The 14,744-nt window shown below is 49.2% G+C and overlaps 6 protein-coding genes across 6 annotated transcripts; 4 read left to right on the forward strand and 2 right to left on the reverse strand.

The window, feature by feature from the left end:
• Positions 1–384: 384 nt before the first annotated feature.
• On the reverse strand, positions 385–958 carry PENARI_c106G01907 (uncharacterized protein; the record flags this gene model as incomplete). The annotated part of the gene is made up of 2 exons (XM_022637867.1): positions 385–774; positions 842–958. The coding sequence occupies 2 exons, from the start codon at positions 956–958 to the stop codon at positions 385–387; spliced, it is 507 nt and encodes a 168-aa protein (XP_022482275.1).
• Positions 959–2,507: 1,549 nt separating this feature from the next.
• On the forward strand, positions 2,508–2,707 carry PENARI_c106G05511 (uncharacterized protein; the record flags this gene model as incomplete). The annotated part of the gene is made up of 2 exons (XM_022637869.1): positions 2,508–2,604; positions 2,679–2,707. 2 exons carry the CDS (start codon positions 2,508–2,510, stop codon positions 2,705–2,707), a joined length of 126 nt encoding a protein of 41 aa, XP_022482276.1.
• Positions 2,708–3,863: 1,156 nt separating this feature from the next.
• PENARI_c106G12408 (fungal specific transcription factor domain-containing protein) lies at positions 3,864–6,218 on the forward strand (the record flags this gene model as incomplete). The annotated part of the gene is made up of 7 exons (XM_022637872.1): positions 3,864–3,906; positions 3,973–4,055; positions 4,130–4,449; positions 4,507–4,924; positions 5,043–5,654; positions 5,708–5,799; positions 5,855–6,218. The coding sequence occupies 7 exons, from the start codon at positions 3,864–3,866 to the stop codon at positions 6,216–6,218; spliced, it is 1,932 nt and encodes a 643-aa protein (XP_022482277.1).
• Positions 6,219–7,844: 1,626 nt separating this feature from the next.
• Positions 7,845–8,773, reverse strand: PENARI_c106G09073 (uncharacterized protein; the record flags this gene model as incomplete). The annotated part of the gene is made up of 3 exons (XM_022637870.1): positions 7,845–8,313; positions 8,364–8,650; positions 8,708–8,773. 3 exons carry the CDS (start codon positions 8,771–8,773, stop codon positions 7,845–7,847), a joined length of 822 nt encoding a protein of 273 aa, XP_022482274.1.
• Positions 8,774–10,787: 2,014 nt separating this feature from the next.
• PENARI_c106G03472 (uncharacterized protein) lies at positions 10,788–11,361 on the forward strand (the record flags this gene model as incomplete). Its single annotated transcript, XM_022637868.1, has 2 exons — positions 10,788–10,907; positions 10,954–11,361. The coding sequence occupies 2 exons, from the start codon at positions 10,788–10,790 to the stop codon at positions 11,359–11,361; spliced, it is 528 nt and encodes a 175-aa protein (XP_022482272.1).
• A 1,254-nt stretch (positions 11,362–12,615) lies between these two features.
• PENARI_c106G10859 (uncharacterized protein) lies at positions 12,616–14,703 on the forward strand (the record flags this gene model as incomplete). Its single annotated transcript, XM_022637871.1, has 1 exon — positions 12,616–14,703. A coding segment is annotated over one exon (2,088 nt), but the record flags the coding sequence as incomplete, so codon positions are not given.
• Between the last annotated feature and the right edge of the window lie 41 nt (positions 14,704–14,744).

Consider the following 14,744-nt stretch of genomic DNA (forward strand, 5'->3'; position numbering starts at 1 on the left):
TGCCCACCTCCTTCCGATTGTCTTTGTGGCCGCGCACAGAACCTCTACCGTATTCTGGTCACTCTACTCTGTCCCCGCTAGCGACACTACCCACGACGCCATCTCTGGATCCATCGTTCTTTGTACATAATCTCCTGGAAAACTATAAATGAATGTGACGCAACTCGTGTGACAGAACTTGTGTTTCTATTTCTTTTCCGAACGACGTCCGCAAGGTCATCAGTAGTCACGTAATGGCAATGTGTTTTGTACAACATTCTCTAAATAAAACAAACCCCTGTCAAAGGATTGACACTACGTTTGAGTACGGGCTTCACTTGTTCTCTGTTTGGTTCATTACATGACAGTAAAGAAATACATGGCACACTTCCCAATGGCAACCCCTCACTCGGTTCTTTTGACCTCCACGAACATGCCCAGACTACTTTTCGAGCTTTGATTCCAGCCATTAAGCACGACAGTCAGTCGTTCCCGAGACATTTCCAAAGCCTGCTCAAAGGAAAGCAGTCGTAATTGCTGCTCATGAGGAAGCTGAAGTCCATTTCTCTCTTTGCTCGGGTTAATGCTAGCCTCCTTCGAAAGTTGACTCTTCTGGTCGACATCCTTGCCATTGAGGTGCCTAGGCACACATGATGCCCATAGACGTCGATAGAGCCCCACGGATCGAGCCGCTTGAAATGCGAGTTTCGGATCGTCGCGATCGAGATTTGCCAGTGTCGCCAAGATGGGTTGAAAGTGCTCAATCGTCAGGGGTTCTTTCTGGTCGGTTTTCAGCTGCGGGAGGGAGAATGCCAGCAGTCAGCCACAAGATCTGATACTGTATGGGATGCACCTAACTTACCTGTCGTGGTTTGGGATCAGAAGCATCCTTTGGGTGGTCTTTATCAACCTGAATTGGCAGTCCAGTCGGCTGGTGATCTCCATTATTTTGGTCCGGTACGTTCCTTGGAGCACCCATTTCGTGTTGGGCAAAGAATTAAATTCAGAGTCGTTTAGTCTGTACCGGATGATAGCCTCTCTTATAGCCCACCTAGAGACACGTAGTCACCTTGTTAGTGTTACGACAGGGTACGGGTCTCAACGCAGTCATTTATTTGAGTGTTGATGGCTATTTGTATTGGTGGCCGTTGAGCATCCCTATTCCCATGCTGATCGATGTTAGTAACTCAACAAGTTGTTCAAGCAGCATTGAATCATGTCTCACAGCTTCGACGGCTGCATGGATTCAAAGGGCTCTCTTTCCTCAATTTGGAAGCACTTGGCTGGCCGGGACCGGTGAGCAATAACTGATAAGGCCCTACCAACGACTGATGAAAGACTGGGAATTTTGTATCATGCCGGGCACTCATGACTGCTGAATTCCAACTTGTCGGCGGCGAAATCCCGAATTGAACTAGCCTCACCGGTGGTGTCTGGTCAACGTTGTGTCAACGACCATCTCGCCTCACAAACAGGCGTCTTTATATGTTGTTCATGTATTTTGTCAACAATCCAGGTTTACGTTGAAATCAAAACCGTGCGCAGCAAATGGCAAGACATCGTTTTCGATAGGATTTGTTGAAGGGAGGGTCAACTCAGCAATTTGGGTGGGCAAGCAGCGATGATTCAGGTATTCTGGGTTTCTGTGCGAGTTTTGCTGACTTTTCCTTTTGTTTCGTCCGTGTTATTTTAAGGGGCAACTCCTTCTTCTATACACACTAAGTCTCATTTACTACTGATCGATTTTCGTACTCAGACATCGCGCTTGACAGTGGGGTTAATGCCTCCTACTTTCGCCTCATTTTCGGCACAGAAATCTCGATTCATGCTTAGTGCGGGCGACAGTTCACAAATAGTACAACAAGCTACGACAACATCCTCGCAAGCAGAAGCATGTAAGACGGACATGATGTTCCCAAGCGACACACTACTCTTCTACGGTGACAGAAGCGAACAAAAAGACCTGATCGATCTCATACCCACCGAACAGCCTGGCATGGAGTTCCACCAGCATGAAAAGTGTGACTTTATCTTTCAGGACTCGACACACCCATTGTACATCAGCCAAAGCAGAGACAATGGTCATCTTTGTCGACACATGAGTTGCCGAATTGATCCAGGTTCCAGCCATTGCGGATGGCGGCCTGTGGTCTGTTGGTTTCGATACCTGCCTAACTGGGAGCCATTGAACTTACCCTTGGAGGCTTCCCCTGGTTACTTTGACCTCGCGCCTAATTTGTTCGGAACTTGCCCTTTCCCGTCCCCACAGATTGCCAATGATCCCTGGATAGATCGGCTTGGAAGGCAGCACGTTGGACAAGATACGCAGGTTGCAGAGGCATGTCAAGTCTTCCGACAATTCCCCAATCCCATCCGTACGCAAGATTCCTGCGATTTTCGTCACGGACATTCACAAGCCAGCACCCCACGGCGACAGTTCAATTGCAGGCTTTCGGGATGCAAGCGCCAATTCAATCGCCAAAAGACCTTGAACCGTCACCTGGCAAGCCATTCAGGAGCGAGACCTCATGTCTGCTGGGTCCCTGGGTGCCAACGCAGTTTCTCGCGGCGCGACAACCTCAATGCCCACTATAAAACGCACGGCAAACGTGGGGGCCGCAATCGGTATGTGGCTATCCTGGACAAGACAGGCACCATGTATAACCCTGAGTTCTGTGGGCAGCTAACGCCTGATGCAGTCGAGTTCCGTGCTACTGCACCGAAATAGGATCTTTCGGATTATTTTCCTCTCCGTCGAAACTGCGATCAATTAGGGAGCTCCAGACTTTGAAATGCATCTTTTTAAGCTTCCTGGAGAATCAACCGAAAAAGTATGTTTGGGTCATGAACCGTTTCTCCGTATGTATTGTCGCCGCCGCTTGGATCACTATGGATTCCATTTGGTCAAAACTTGTGTGATACTACTGTACATGGAAGCGCCAATTCATTCTGTAATGACTAGAAGCTCGTGGACAAGATGGCTGATCAATCATATGGTTGTGAGTATTAAATGCCTGTATTGTTTTGGTCTGCTCAACAGATTCCATGAATTGAAGGGACTTCGTCCGATAGACATGCGAAGAGATAGGGAAATTTTCGATCGCTTACGTACGTTCATTGATACTAAGCGTAACAAAAATTATGACTGGGTCACATAACTGCTGAATTGAGGGAAAGTGGTGGGTTGGGAGAGATTAGTGATTTGGGAAAGAGAGGTGAATTACATTGCATACGAAGTACACAAGAAATAAACTTTTGCTGACGGTGTCCAATGCTAAACTCACCGACATGATCAATCGAGTAACGGATAACCTTCAGGGTGGATATGGTCCTCGTTCACCATTGGTGAACTGTCATATTTGCTTCTAGACGCCAAGACCTTTATCTCATGAAATTCCGTCAATAATGACCGACGTTCTTACCATATTACATTGTCTATGAACCTGCAGATCGATGGACTCCGCCATGTGTATACCTGTGATACTTGGAGACATGTTGCTGCACTCTTTAGGATGAAAATAAGGAAGGTCCCGGTCCCATGCCCTAAAGCTTTGGTGTCTGGTATTCTATAAATGTCCCAAACTCTAGCCTGTAATCCTCGAATTCCCTGTACGATTCGACGAAGTGTAGAACCAATGAGATGGTGCTGACTAAGCGCTATTCTCTTCCAACCTTGGAAGTCGAACTTTACCTTCGGGCAACATTTCCAGCGATTCAGTGTATGGAGCAGTAATGTCGGTGGAGAGAAGCAGGGCTTGAGGCAATTTTTGTTTTATTCTTTTTTTTTTTGCGTGGCTTTTTCTCATTCTGCATCCCAGGTCTGTGCAGACCCGAACCCATTCTCGACCGAAGCTCCAAAAAAGGTTGGAATGAATTATGAGTCAATGTCGCAGACACCGCGAAAGCCCCAGCGCGTCTCCAAAGCCTGTAAGTCTCCATGTTCAGTTCCACCTTTTCCACCCGCTCCCAGCGGCAACGACCACATTGGAACAGACAGCACTGAGCTCACATTGCTCCTGCAGGCGACTTCTGCAACAGACGCAGTATTAAATGTGGCAAAAGTGAAGATCCGCTACGTAGGTGTCAAAACTGTTCGGATTTCGATATCCCCTGCACCTTTGATCTCCCAGAAAGACGACGGGGCGTCAAGGCTGGTACCAGGGCTCCTGTGAGAGACACACAATTCGTAACAACGCCTGTTTCCGAGCATTTCACCCCTGTTGCTGCCTCTACACCAACTACAAGAACGACATTGGGCTCCCCCCCATCTATGAGCCCATACTACCCCGGTTCAGCCCGCACACAAGCGCTAGATGGTGATCCCTGGTCTGCGTTCAACACCAGCGGGGTGGTGACTGAAGGATATGATGACGACGTTGCTCTACGACACTCCTGGAGTTCATTCGCTATATCCAGCAACCGACAGATTCAGGACCTTGTTCAAGTATATTTTGAAATCGTCTATCCAATGTTGGATTCAACTACCATTCTTCCCATTCGGTTGCATAGCTGATAATATTTTTTTAGCTTTCCTCTGTTCCACAAACAATCTTTCATTGGAAAGGTACAAAATCAGGAATATCTTCGAAACCCGGGTTTGTTTGCTTCAACGATGGCTGTCTGCGCGCTAGTCTCCGGCCGTGTGCGAGATGGAGCGCTGTTTACCAATCGATGGCGTCGAGATCAGCTTGCAGAACCACCTTCAGAAATATTTTATGCAGTGGCAAAAGACACGATTCCCCGGGACCTTTCTAGAGCAAACGGCATGAACTACATGCGTGCGTGCGCCATCCTCGCAATTGCCAGTATTCAAAATGGCCAGATCAAGAACATACGGAAATACTCCGGCATGTACCACACTTTAACTAGCATGGAGGGCCTTCATGATGAGGATCTTTGGCCAAAGGATTTGAGCATTATTGAAACCGAAGAGCGGCGACGACTGGTACGTATACTTCCCCTCAGCGTTGTTTGCCGGACGCGCTGTGGATCTCCACGGCCTACGGGCATAGTGCAGAACAGGCTTAGATGCAAGGGACTTCTTCTAATCAATAAACTTGAAGTTTTGGTCCATGTACACCCTGGATATTTATTCCACGATCATGTGGGGAGGTGTGATTCGATATCGCGAGGCTAATTCTCTGGTACGATACCCGAGCGAAGTTGACGACGAGTTCATCATATATCATGACTATGGCCTGCCGCCAGTATCTCCATATTCGAGCGTTCTTAGTTCGGGAGATGTGACCATCGCTTCACCCCAGCCCGTGGCATGGCTTCGTGGCTGGAACTTTACCACAGATCTCTATCGGATTCTTGAACATGTGGTCGATAGCAATTGGCGTCGTTTCTCTGCAGCGAATGGAACCGCGCAAGTCCATTCCCTGTTCAGCCCGCCACCTATATCAGAAGCAGCTGTGATGGAGCATATCCTATCCATGTACGCTGCGCTGCCATCACAGTTCAAAGAAACCCCACCTATCACAGGCGACATGACCAAGGATCTATTCGGGTTTCAATCTGCCAATATCCAAGCCACATTGCAGCTTCTCCGGATGTCGATCTTGTCGGCGGAAGAACTTGGCGTGGACCGAAAATGTGACGTGGCTGAAGAACTTCTTAGCTTTTTCAGTAAAGTCCCTTTGGGGTATTTGAGAGCTATTAGCTCCCCTCTGGTATGTGCACCTATTATCCTATATTTCCTAAGCAAATTACTTACGAGTACCAGCTTCATCATCTTGGTTCAATTGGCTACATTCTCGGTTCTGTCATGGAAGGAAGTCTATCGGAAGCATCTTATCAGCGGGTCCGCACGTTATTGTGAGTGTCTCACTGCATTCCAAGCCATTCATCCTTACCAATATAAATACTCCAGAGTTGACATTGCCGCCCTTCTTCACCTCCTCGAAACGAGCCTTCAGCGCGCCACAGGCGCCAGTGAACGACTCTGGTCGCAGCTAGACCGAATCGACGCTTACATGCACGCATCTCGGCAGCTCAATCTCACAGCGGGACATCCGCCCACGAATAATAATTCAGTCCCGGTTGATGCCGGAACTTGGCCTACTACGCTGTCGACAGCGAATTCCCACAGTGGCTCAGGCCCGGCTGTCGGGGCACCGACCGCACTCAGTGAGCAGACGTTGCAATTTCAGCTTCCTCCAGAACTGTTAACGGACTGGCCATGGCCGCTGGATGCTGCACATTCGGAGGGCTTTCTGCCTCTGGCGTTCGAGTAATCGATTCATTGGTGGGATGGCAGATTTGCGGGAAAGCTGAAGGTGTGTCTTTGATTACGTTTTCAATTGGGATAACGTATTTCACATGCGAGCGGCGCACACAAGCGAGCGGTACAGTCCGAAACACGTAGTAAATGCGATATGTTTTGCACTTATATTTCAACAACCACATCATTATTTGATTTCATTGTCAGTTGATAGCTATCGATAAGACTCCATATAGACTACCGTTGTTAATATCAAGTTGTAATTTATCGCATTTACTACGTGTTTCGGATTGCGCCGCTCGCATGTGAAGTACGTTAGAAAAGGCTATTTATGTAATCATTTATTATACAGGTAGCCCTGCAGATTTTATTAGTGCTGAAGACACAAGCCACTGTGGTCGTAACCTTCATGTTTGTACTTGCATTTCTCAAGTTTGTAGAGAACTTCTCTTCGTCAATCCGAAAAATCGAGTAGATTAACATGCGTGCGTAACTGCCCATCTTTTAAATGTTTTTGTTGGTGAACTGACTTAAAATGACGAGGTCATACCCGCTGGGTACCGTAAAGCGTTCTGGCAGAGGCAAAACGCGTAGACAGTTGCAAAAGCGCGCCCATTATGTCAGATCATTGAGGTCTGGGCTAAGCATTGTATTGAAAACCTGCAGATACAATGCGAAACATGGCCCAGGCTGCTTCTCGCTCAGCTGGGAAGACATCGTCTCGCCCCCGGTGCCAGCCAACCTGTGTCTTTTTATTTGCTCTCTTTGTAGCCGCCTAATGTTTTGCGGTGTCTTGAACCTCATTTGAGACATACAACCGGGGCCCCTGCCTTCTACCTCTGAGATGCGGAATTTCGGCTTTGGGACTGGGGTTGGAGAATCTGCTCAAATTTGAACACCCACTTATCCCCAACCATGAAGAGAATTGACTAAGAAAATTGACTATTTTGAGTTTGACAGCACTTCAAGATAACTGTATCCACTTAGGCTTTGTACTTTTTGCCTGCAAAATCCAGCAATTGTGTTTTTTTCTCATGCATCCACCTTCTGTTCCCCAGCTTCCAATAATAGCAAGCCGTATCCTGGAATGGGGTGTCTTGCGAATAACAGTGTTATAGGTCCCGGATCACAAGTAGTCCCTAATGTGATCGATGAAGTCAGCTCACGAATACCCGCTTGCCGCCCCCAAACAGCGACTGGTCACTAATGTGGCGAGCGCTTTACAATAGCAGGTCAGAATAGGGAAAGGCAGGAAGGTAATTCTCCCGCCACGATGACCCCAAAAACGGTATCTCTGAATTGGTTCCTATTAACCCTATGCGCAAATCATAAATGCATTTTTCGATTGATCCTTGATTTCGGAAATTTACATGCATTACCAAGTCTCGCAATATTCCCCGGGTGACTGGCGAGAGGTGCCTATCCGTGGACAGTCTACTGGGAAACACAGTTGGGCGGCGGATAGATAACCTCCAGGCCTTGTACAGTCAGAAAGGGATCGGGGCTCAGGAAATGAGGCATTGTTGGACCAGTCCCGTCACCATAAAAGTTAAGACTTATGATGCTCTAATTGCTACGAGAGTACGTAGACTTTATACGGATATCATAAAGCTCAGGCCTTTGGACCTCTTGTATATTATTAACGAATCCCAGCATCTTCTCGCAGCACCACTCTGGGCAATGGTTGGCCCCGCTTGGGGTGCACAGTGAGCCTCGGGTTCAGGTCAAACCCGGCCTCCACATCCGCCTGTTGGGGGCTTCTGTGCCGACACATCGAGTCTTCGTCTGTTGGAATGGTTCTCTGGAATCGGTGGGACCGGATGTGGTCCAGCGCGGACTTGAAGTCATCCAGAATGACCGTGTCGCAGAGGCACTTGAAGACGAACGACAATTTCCAGAACGGCTGGATTCCGGTGGGCAGGTCGGCCGCATTGAACGCATGCAGCACACTGCACGTTTCAATGATCATGAAGATAATCGAGAGACACATGGACAGCAGCATGATCCCGAACCGTGGGGAGACAATCATCAGCTCCACAATACCGAACGAATACACGGATTTGATGGTACAGACGAGGGAGATCGAGGTGAAAATCCACCAGGGGTCACTGTGGAGCTGTTAGACAAACAACACCTCACAGTAGCCGAGATACTATACCGAAAAAGTGGCTCCATGGGCCGGGTGGTCTGGTAGATGGGATTGCCGTTCCGGAAGTAAGCAAAGTTGGCGTAGATTTCTACCACCCAGTAAAGCTGCGCGAGGATGACGGTCGAGATGTAGAAAAGGGATACTCGGCGGGACAGAAATGGCTTGTTCTTCATCCACGCAACCACATTGTGCAGACTCCACGAGACCGTCAACCCAATGGCCGTAAAGGAGAGATACCACTCGTAGGCGGGAGAATGCGCAAAAATGAAGGTACCATGGGGTATTGCCAGGAGTAACTTGCCGTGGTTCTGTCAGTATTCGAAAGGACAATGGCTGATAGCAGGGAGTAATACCTCTATCAAAATCAGCTTATGAAGCAGGACGTGTTTTCTCATGTTGGCTAGCGTCACTGCCGCCATAATGACCAGCGAGCCGACCAACAGTCCTTGACCCCATGCTTCCAACACGAGCCCGTTGGGATCGGTCGGGCGTGATGAATGTGCTCTGTCGGCCATTCTGTCAAGAAACAGACAATCCGACCCGTTCCAGAACCATGCCTAACTGGCCTCCGATTATGAGCGGCATGCGACGACGAGGCGATTTAAAGCAGACATCATCGCGCCATTCATTTCTGACTTTTCCAAGGGATTGGGCCTGACAAGACTGTGGCGAATTCTTGGGACCGACGCCGGCGTTTGCGGCCGCACGTCATAAGAGTTGGCAGCTGGCCAACCCTTGGGCGAGCAATGAGATATCGTTCCTTGGATAAAGATGACTAATTGAAAATAGACTTCCTGTATCAATTGGATGGCCTATCATGCAGGCTCTTCTCTTGGGATGGGTGACCACTTTTATACGGAAGGTGGATACTCGTCTCCAGACCAAGGGCATCCCCTCGGTGGCCCGAAAGTGGATTGCGAGCTTCATGAGCGGACGTCAGGCCGAATTCGAGTTTGACAATTAACAGAAAGAGGTAGCGCCGCTAGACAACGCCGGACTCGCGCAAGACTCCCCACCTTCACCCATCCTCTTCGTATTCTTCAACTGCGACCAGCCAGTAGATTGCACCGTGGAGCATCCGCCTTCATCGACGAGTACTTCCGCTAGCAGATCGGCTGGAGCACCAAAGAGGACTTGGCCAAAATATAGTTCGAAGACATACCCCGGTTCGAAGCCTAGGCCGGGAGAACGGGGTCCTGCTTCGCTGTAGAGAAGACCGAACTTATCTATATTACTGCCTTAAATTTCGCCGAAGCATCACAACGGTTTTAAAGTCGCGCGACATGAGAGTGAGTCGGCTGCTATGGTGGAGAGATGTTCGCATAGACATTTTGACCAGCTAACCCCAATCTTGTTCTTTGATCGGCTGGCACCGGTGAAGTAGTGGACCTGGTGGTAATGACGTCTCTCACAGGCACTTTCTAGCTTGTCGGTCCACGATGTAACTATAGATGTCAGTACAGTGGAAATTCCAGTAGGGTCAAAGGGAAGAACTTATCAGGTACCTCAACCCGAAGGCCTGCTCGACTCAACATAGCCGAGTGATAGTATTGGAGAACAATTGCTGGGGGAAGAGGGCGTATTTATAGGCTTCTCGGCTCCTGCCGCACACGTGCTCTATTAGGGAGCAAACGTTGAAGGACACGACACCTATCCTAAGTGAGGCCTGTTGCAACCCATGCCTTCGTTCTACCGCAACTATTTGCAGCGGAATCCTGGTTTTATTTAAGATGCCCAGCGAGAAAAATATGCTAGAGTCATGTTGAAAGTGAGTCAAAGTGAGTCGGTTAAGAAACGTTGGCTCACAGTTAAATCTACGGTCTTCTATATTGAGGCACTGGAAGCTGATCAATATTGGATTTACCAAAGAGCGCTCACATTGTCGTCACTAAGAATCATGGACCATTTTCCGGCCTCGCTTGAGTGTGTTGGTTCTGAGCTGTGTGGTTCAGTCCGTCAAGCCACGGTCGCGCGGGCGCGGTACTCGACCCGTCAACCTGTTGAAGCTTGGCCTTGGTTGTTGACTTGAGTCAACTTTTGAATTTGTGACCGCCGTTGAATACGTTGTACTTTCGATTTTCATTTTCAGTCCTGTAAATTTTACTCTATCTGCTTTTGGGATTTCTGAGTCTTCCAACGAATGTGGAAAAAGTGGTGTGATTGAATATATATCTCCCTCAGGACTTTTCATTACCAGCGAGCCACTCAATATGAGGTACATTCACTGACCCTCAACACCGCGAGACTTGATCACCATCACCATCATTGAACGGGCTGCTAACAGAGCGCTGAAAGCCAAAAGCCGACTGCGTGAATTGACTTTCATGGTGATAGTGAGACTGAGTACCTAGCCACCTATGTCTGCTAGTCTATAAAAGCCTCCAACAATTGATGGACATGCTATTGCCCCACTCGACTTTTACTACGATCAAGATGGATGCCCCTAACAGCACGCCAGACCAGGAAAAAGAAGGAGAACAAAAGACCAGGGCGTTGCCAATCGCTTGTGAAAAAGACAATTCGCTGGAAGGTTCTGATCATGTCCCTCCACTGGTAAGTAAAGCGGCTCAGCTTCCAATGCTCTTGCTGACTATCGCAGCTCTCTCTGTTGCCACAGGAAGCAGAAACAAGACATACCTTGGCGACCGAGCCATTTCAACCTATTTTGAAGGTGTTAGCAGACCTCGAACGCCACCATCCCAAGTTCGCCTTTCCCGCGGCTCGACTTGTCGGACTCTATCGACGCCTATGGGAGTCATGCGTGTCCAAGCACGTCGATGGCCAGAAGCTAGAGCAGAGCAATCAGATATTGAAGGAGGCTAGCACACACCTGACTCAAGAGAGGGACGGACTTCAGCTGCGCCACGACAAGCAGCTGTCTCGGCTGCGCTTCTTTGAGCAGGCACTGGAATCATCTCGGGGTCGACTGACTCGGGTCCTCGATGACTGGGATCACCCTTGCAGACCCAACCTGGCAGGACTGCCAGGCATGGCAAGAGAATGTTGAAGAATTCTATATTCTTGATTGTCCTATGTCTTTTACAATGTGGAAAGTATCCAACGATGTATCCAACGATGTCGCAATGAAGAGTTACCGCAGGGAAAGAAGCTTATATCTTTTCGAGAACTCATATTACAGCTTTTGTGGAATGTATCTGCGAATAATCCCGCATGTTCTAGTGTCGCTTTTATTGACCCAATACATTATAAACAAAAACTGCTGACTCTCCAGAGCCTAGTCCTCGTGTCGGTGATCTCCAGATTGACATTAAACTGGGTCCAAGTTTCGCGGGCAGGTCGTGCAGGGTAATAAACCCTTCGCTCGTTCCTCATTTCAGGGTACGATAGTAGGTAATAATCTGATAACGATTTTGATGTCTATGTTCAATTGATAGGACTTCGAGTTGCCAGGAATCACTAATGATGCATGTAGAAGTCCGGGATCCATTGCAGGAATATATAAGTTGAATCCAGAAGATAATAATCTCCTAACTACATCGACCCATTTTAGGTCGCCGCTCTGTCATAGATATGTTCTTGTGCACACTTTTGTATTTAATCAGAGTCAAAATCTCAGCGACCCGAGAGTGGAATGTGAATAGCCCCTGATGGATTCATCTTGCTGAGCAACATCGGGAAACTAACTTCCATCTAAACAAAGTTCTTACAATGCCAAGCGCGTCCAACAGCCGATGATTCTCCGACAAGAAGCACCAATTGCCTTCCTTCCTCGTGAACATATCCAAGAATAACCCTGGAACATAGGAAACTGCCGCAGTCAGTACGTTCGATTGGCCGCGCTACAACTACATCTCGCCAGCGGAGTGCGAATCTCGCACCGTTGCTTGTCAATTCTTGTCATTGCACAGCTGTGGGCCCAGTTAGAGCGCACTCGTGATTGTTTTTGTGGCGTCTGGGCGAGAGTTAGATTGCATAGATTGCTCATGCAATGAAAAATCTGAGCCCCGCTTTGTGGAGATAAGAACTTACAGATCGCGCCACCCGGTGGAGCTCACTAAGCGAACGACCCTCCGGACCCTCCATTACCAAATAACACTCAAGATGTACGGTTGCTCATTGCGTGTCAGACAGTACTATGACATTAGGCCGTGCGGTTCATGCTCAGGTAACGCTTACTGAAAGCCAGAGATTGTCTAACTGTAAACTTTTCGCTTTTTCTTTTCCGACACTGCGCTGTATCTTACTTTATGCTTCCATCCCTCGCACTCTCTACCCTATATTCCCACGATCGGCCAGGCCCATGGATGAAAACGAATCATTTCATCTCCAAGAGAAGAAAGGAGATCGATCGAGCTCCGGTGGAACCTACGTGGGCGAACCCGGTGTCGAGTCTCACGACCACCTAAAAGTCGACACGAGCGTGAACTATGAAGCTGGACAAGCCGCCATGAGCACGGCCTCCTTGCGCCGCGGGCAAGCCGTGCGCCTGGAGGATGACCTCCAGCTCATGGAGGCAGAGCGCATGGTATCACGATCTACCGAAACACGGAGTCAGCACCGGCGGAGCTCAATGAGCCGAACGCGATCGTATCCTAGTCAGCGCGTCGATGAGTTCGACGAGGCCACCAACCCACTCCACGAAAAGGCTGCCGTCTATCAGCCTCCTGAGAGTCCGACTACCAAACTCTCTGCGTTTGTAAAGAAAGTCCATAATTCCAGCTTCACTGTTCGGTATTTGACCTATATCGTGCCCGTGGTGCTGCTCCTCCTGATCCCGTTGCTTATCGGCGCCCTGAACTATACCGATACCAGCGTCGGCGGCGTGAAATTGATGTGGTTTTCGATCTGGCTGGAAATCGTCTGGTTGACTCTGTGGGCAGCCCGTGTCGTTGGGAAATGTATACCGCCGGCTGTGAGCATAATCTCCAGCATATTCACCAATAACGCAAAGAAGTGGCGCGACATGGCCAAACAGCTGGAAGTCCACTTCGTGCTTTTCTTCTGGTGGCTCGCTGTAGAGATCTCCATCCTACCCACGATGAAGAACCATCATGTCGATGGTGATAAGCGCACGCGGGGTTGGGAGAGAACGCTCAATAAGCTTATCATCGTGGGTCTGGTGTGGACGATCCTCAATGTTATCGAAAAAATCATCATCCAGCTCATCGCCATCACCTTTCACCAGCGCACATACGACGACCGCATCCAGCTCAACAAGTTCCAAATCGGCAGCCTGACCAAGTTATATCAATTCTCCCGAGCACGGATCGCGGAAGACGACGAGACATTCGAGCAGAACCCCAACCTGGGGACGCCGCAGAGCACCAAGAACCCTCTGCAGTATGCCTCCAAGGCAGGTCGCGTTGCCCAGCGCGCCATGAAAAACGTCGGCAACAAGGTCGGTGATGTAGCTGAGGGCGTGCTTGCGGATTTCACCGGCCGGCAGACGAAGAATAGCAGTGATCCATACCAGGTCGTTCTTGCCTTGCTGCGCACCACCTCGGGCTGCCAGGTCCTCGCGCGCCGTCTCTATCGTACGTTCGCGCGTGATGGCTTTGACACGGTCTTCTCGGGGGACCTGAAGGAGGCCTATGATGACAATGAGGAGGCAGAGGCTGCCTTCTCCATGTTTGACCGGGATATGAATGGGGATATCTCTATGGAAGAGCTTGAAGGTGTCTGTGTGGATATTGGCCGTGAGCGCAAGTCTATCACTGCATCACTGAAGGACCTTGACTCTGTTGTGTCAAAACTGGATCAAGTTTTCATGTTCTTTGTCTTTATTATCATTATCATTGTCTTCCTCACGCTGATCTCAACGTCCGCAGCGGGAGTGCTGACCTCTGCTGGTTCTACCATCCTCGCTCTATCATGGATGTTCTCTACAACTGCCACCGAGTTCTTACAGTCTATCATTTTCGTCTTCGTTAAACACCCATTTGATGTTGGTGACCGAGTTACCATCTACGGTAATTCCGGGGCCTCAGGCCTTGGTGACGACTACTTCGTCAAGGAGATCGCGCTCCTATATACCGAGTTTAAGAAGATGGAGGGCCACATCGTCCAAGCACCAAATAGTGTCCTCAACAATCTTTTTATCCTCAACCAGCGCCGCACAGGTGCTCTCGCCGAGGCCCTGCCAATTGTTATCAAGTACGGCACAACCGTCGACCAGATGGAGCGACTCCGCCACCGCCTCGTAGAGTTCGTGCGCAGCGAGAGGCGCGATTTCCAGAGTATGATCCTCCACGAGCTCCGCGAGGTCACAGAAAACTTATCCCTGACCCTTAACGTCGTCTTCTTCTACAAATCCAACTGGCAGAACGAGGGCCTGCGTCTGCAGCGCCGCAACAAGTTCCTCTGCATGCTCATGATCGCGCTCCAAGAAGTCGGCATCGAGGGCCCTCGCATGAACCTCCAGGGCTACAA

The sequence above is a fragment of the Penicillium arizonense genome (assembly GCF_001773325.1).
Source record: "Penicillium arizonense strain CBS 141311 chromosome Unknown PENARI_contig106, whole genome shotgun sequence".
Classification (NCBI taxonomy): domain Eukaryota; kingdom Fungi; phylum Ascomycota; class Eurotiomycetes; order Eurotiales; family Aspergillaceae; genus Penicillium; species Penicillium arizonense.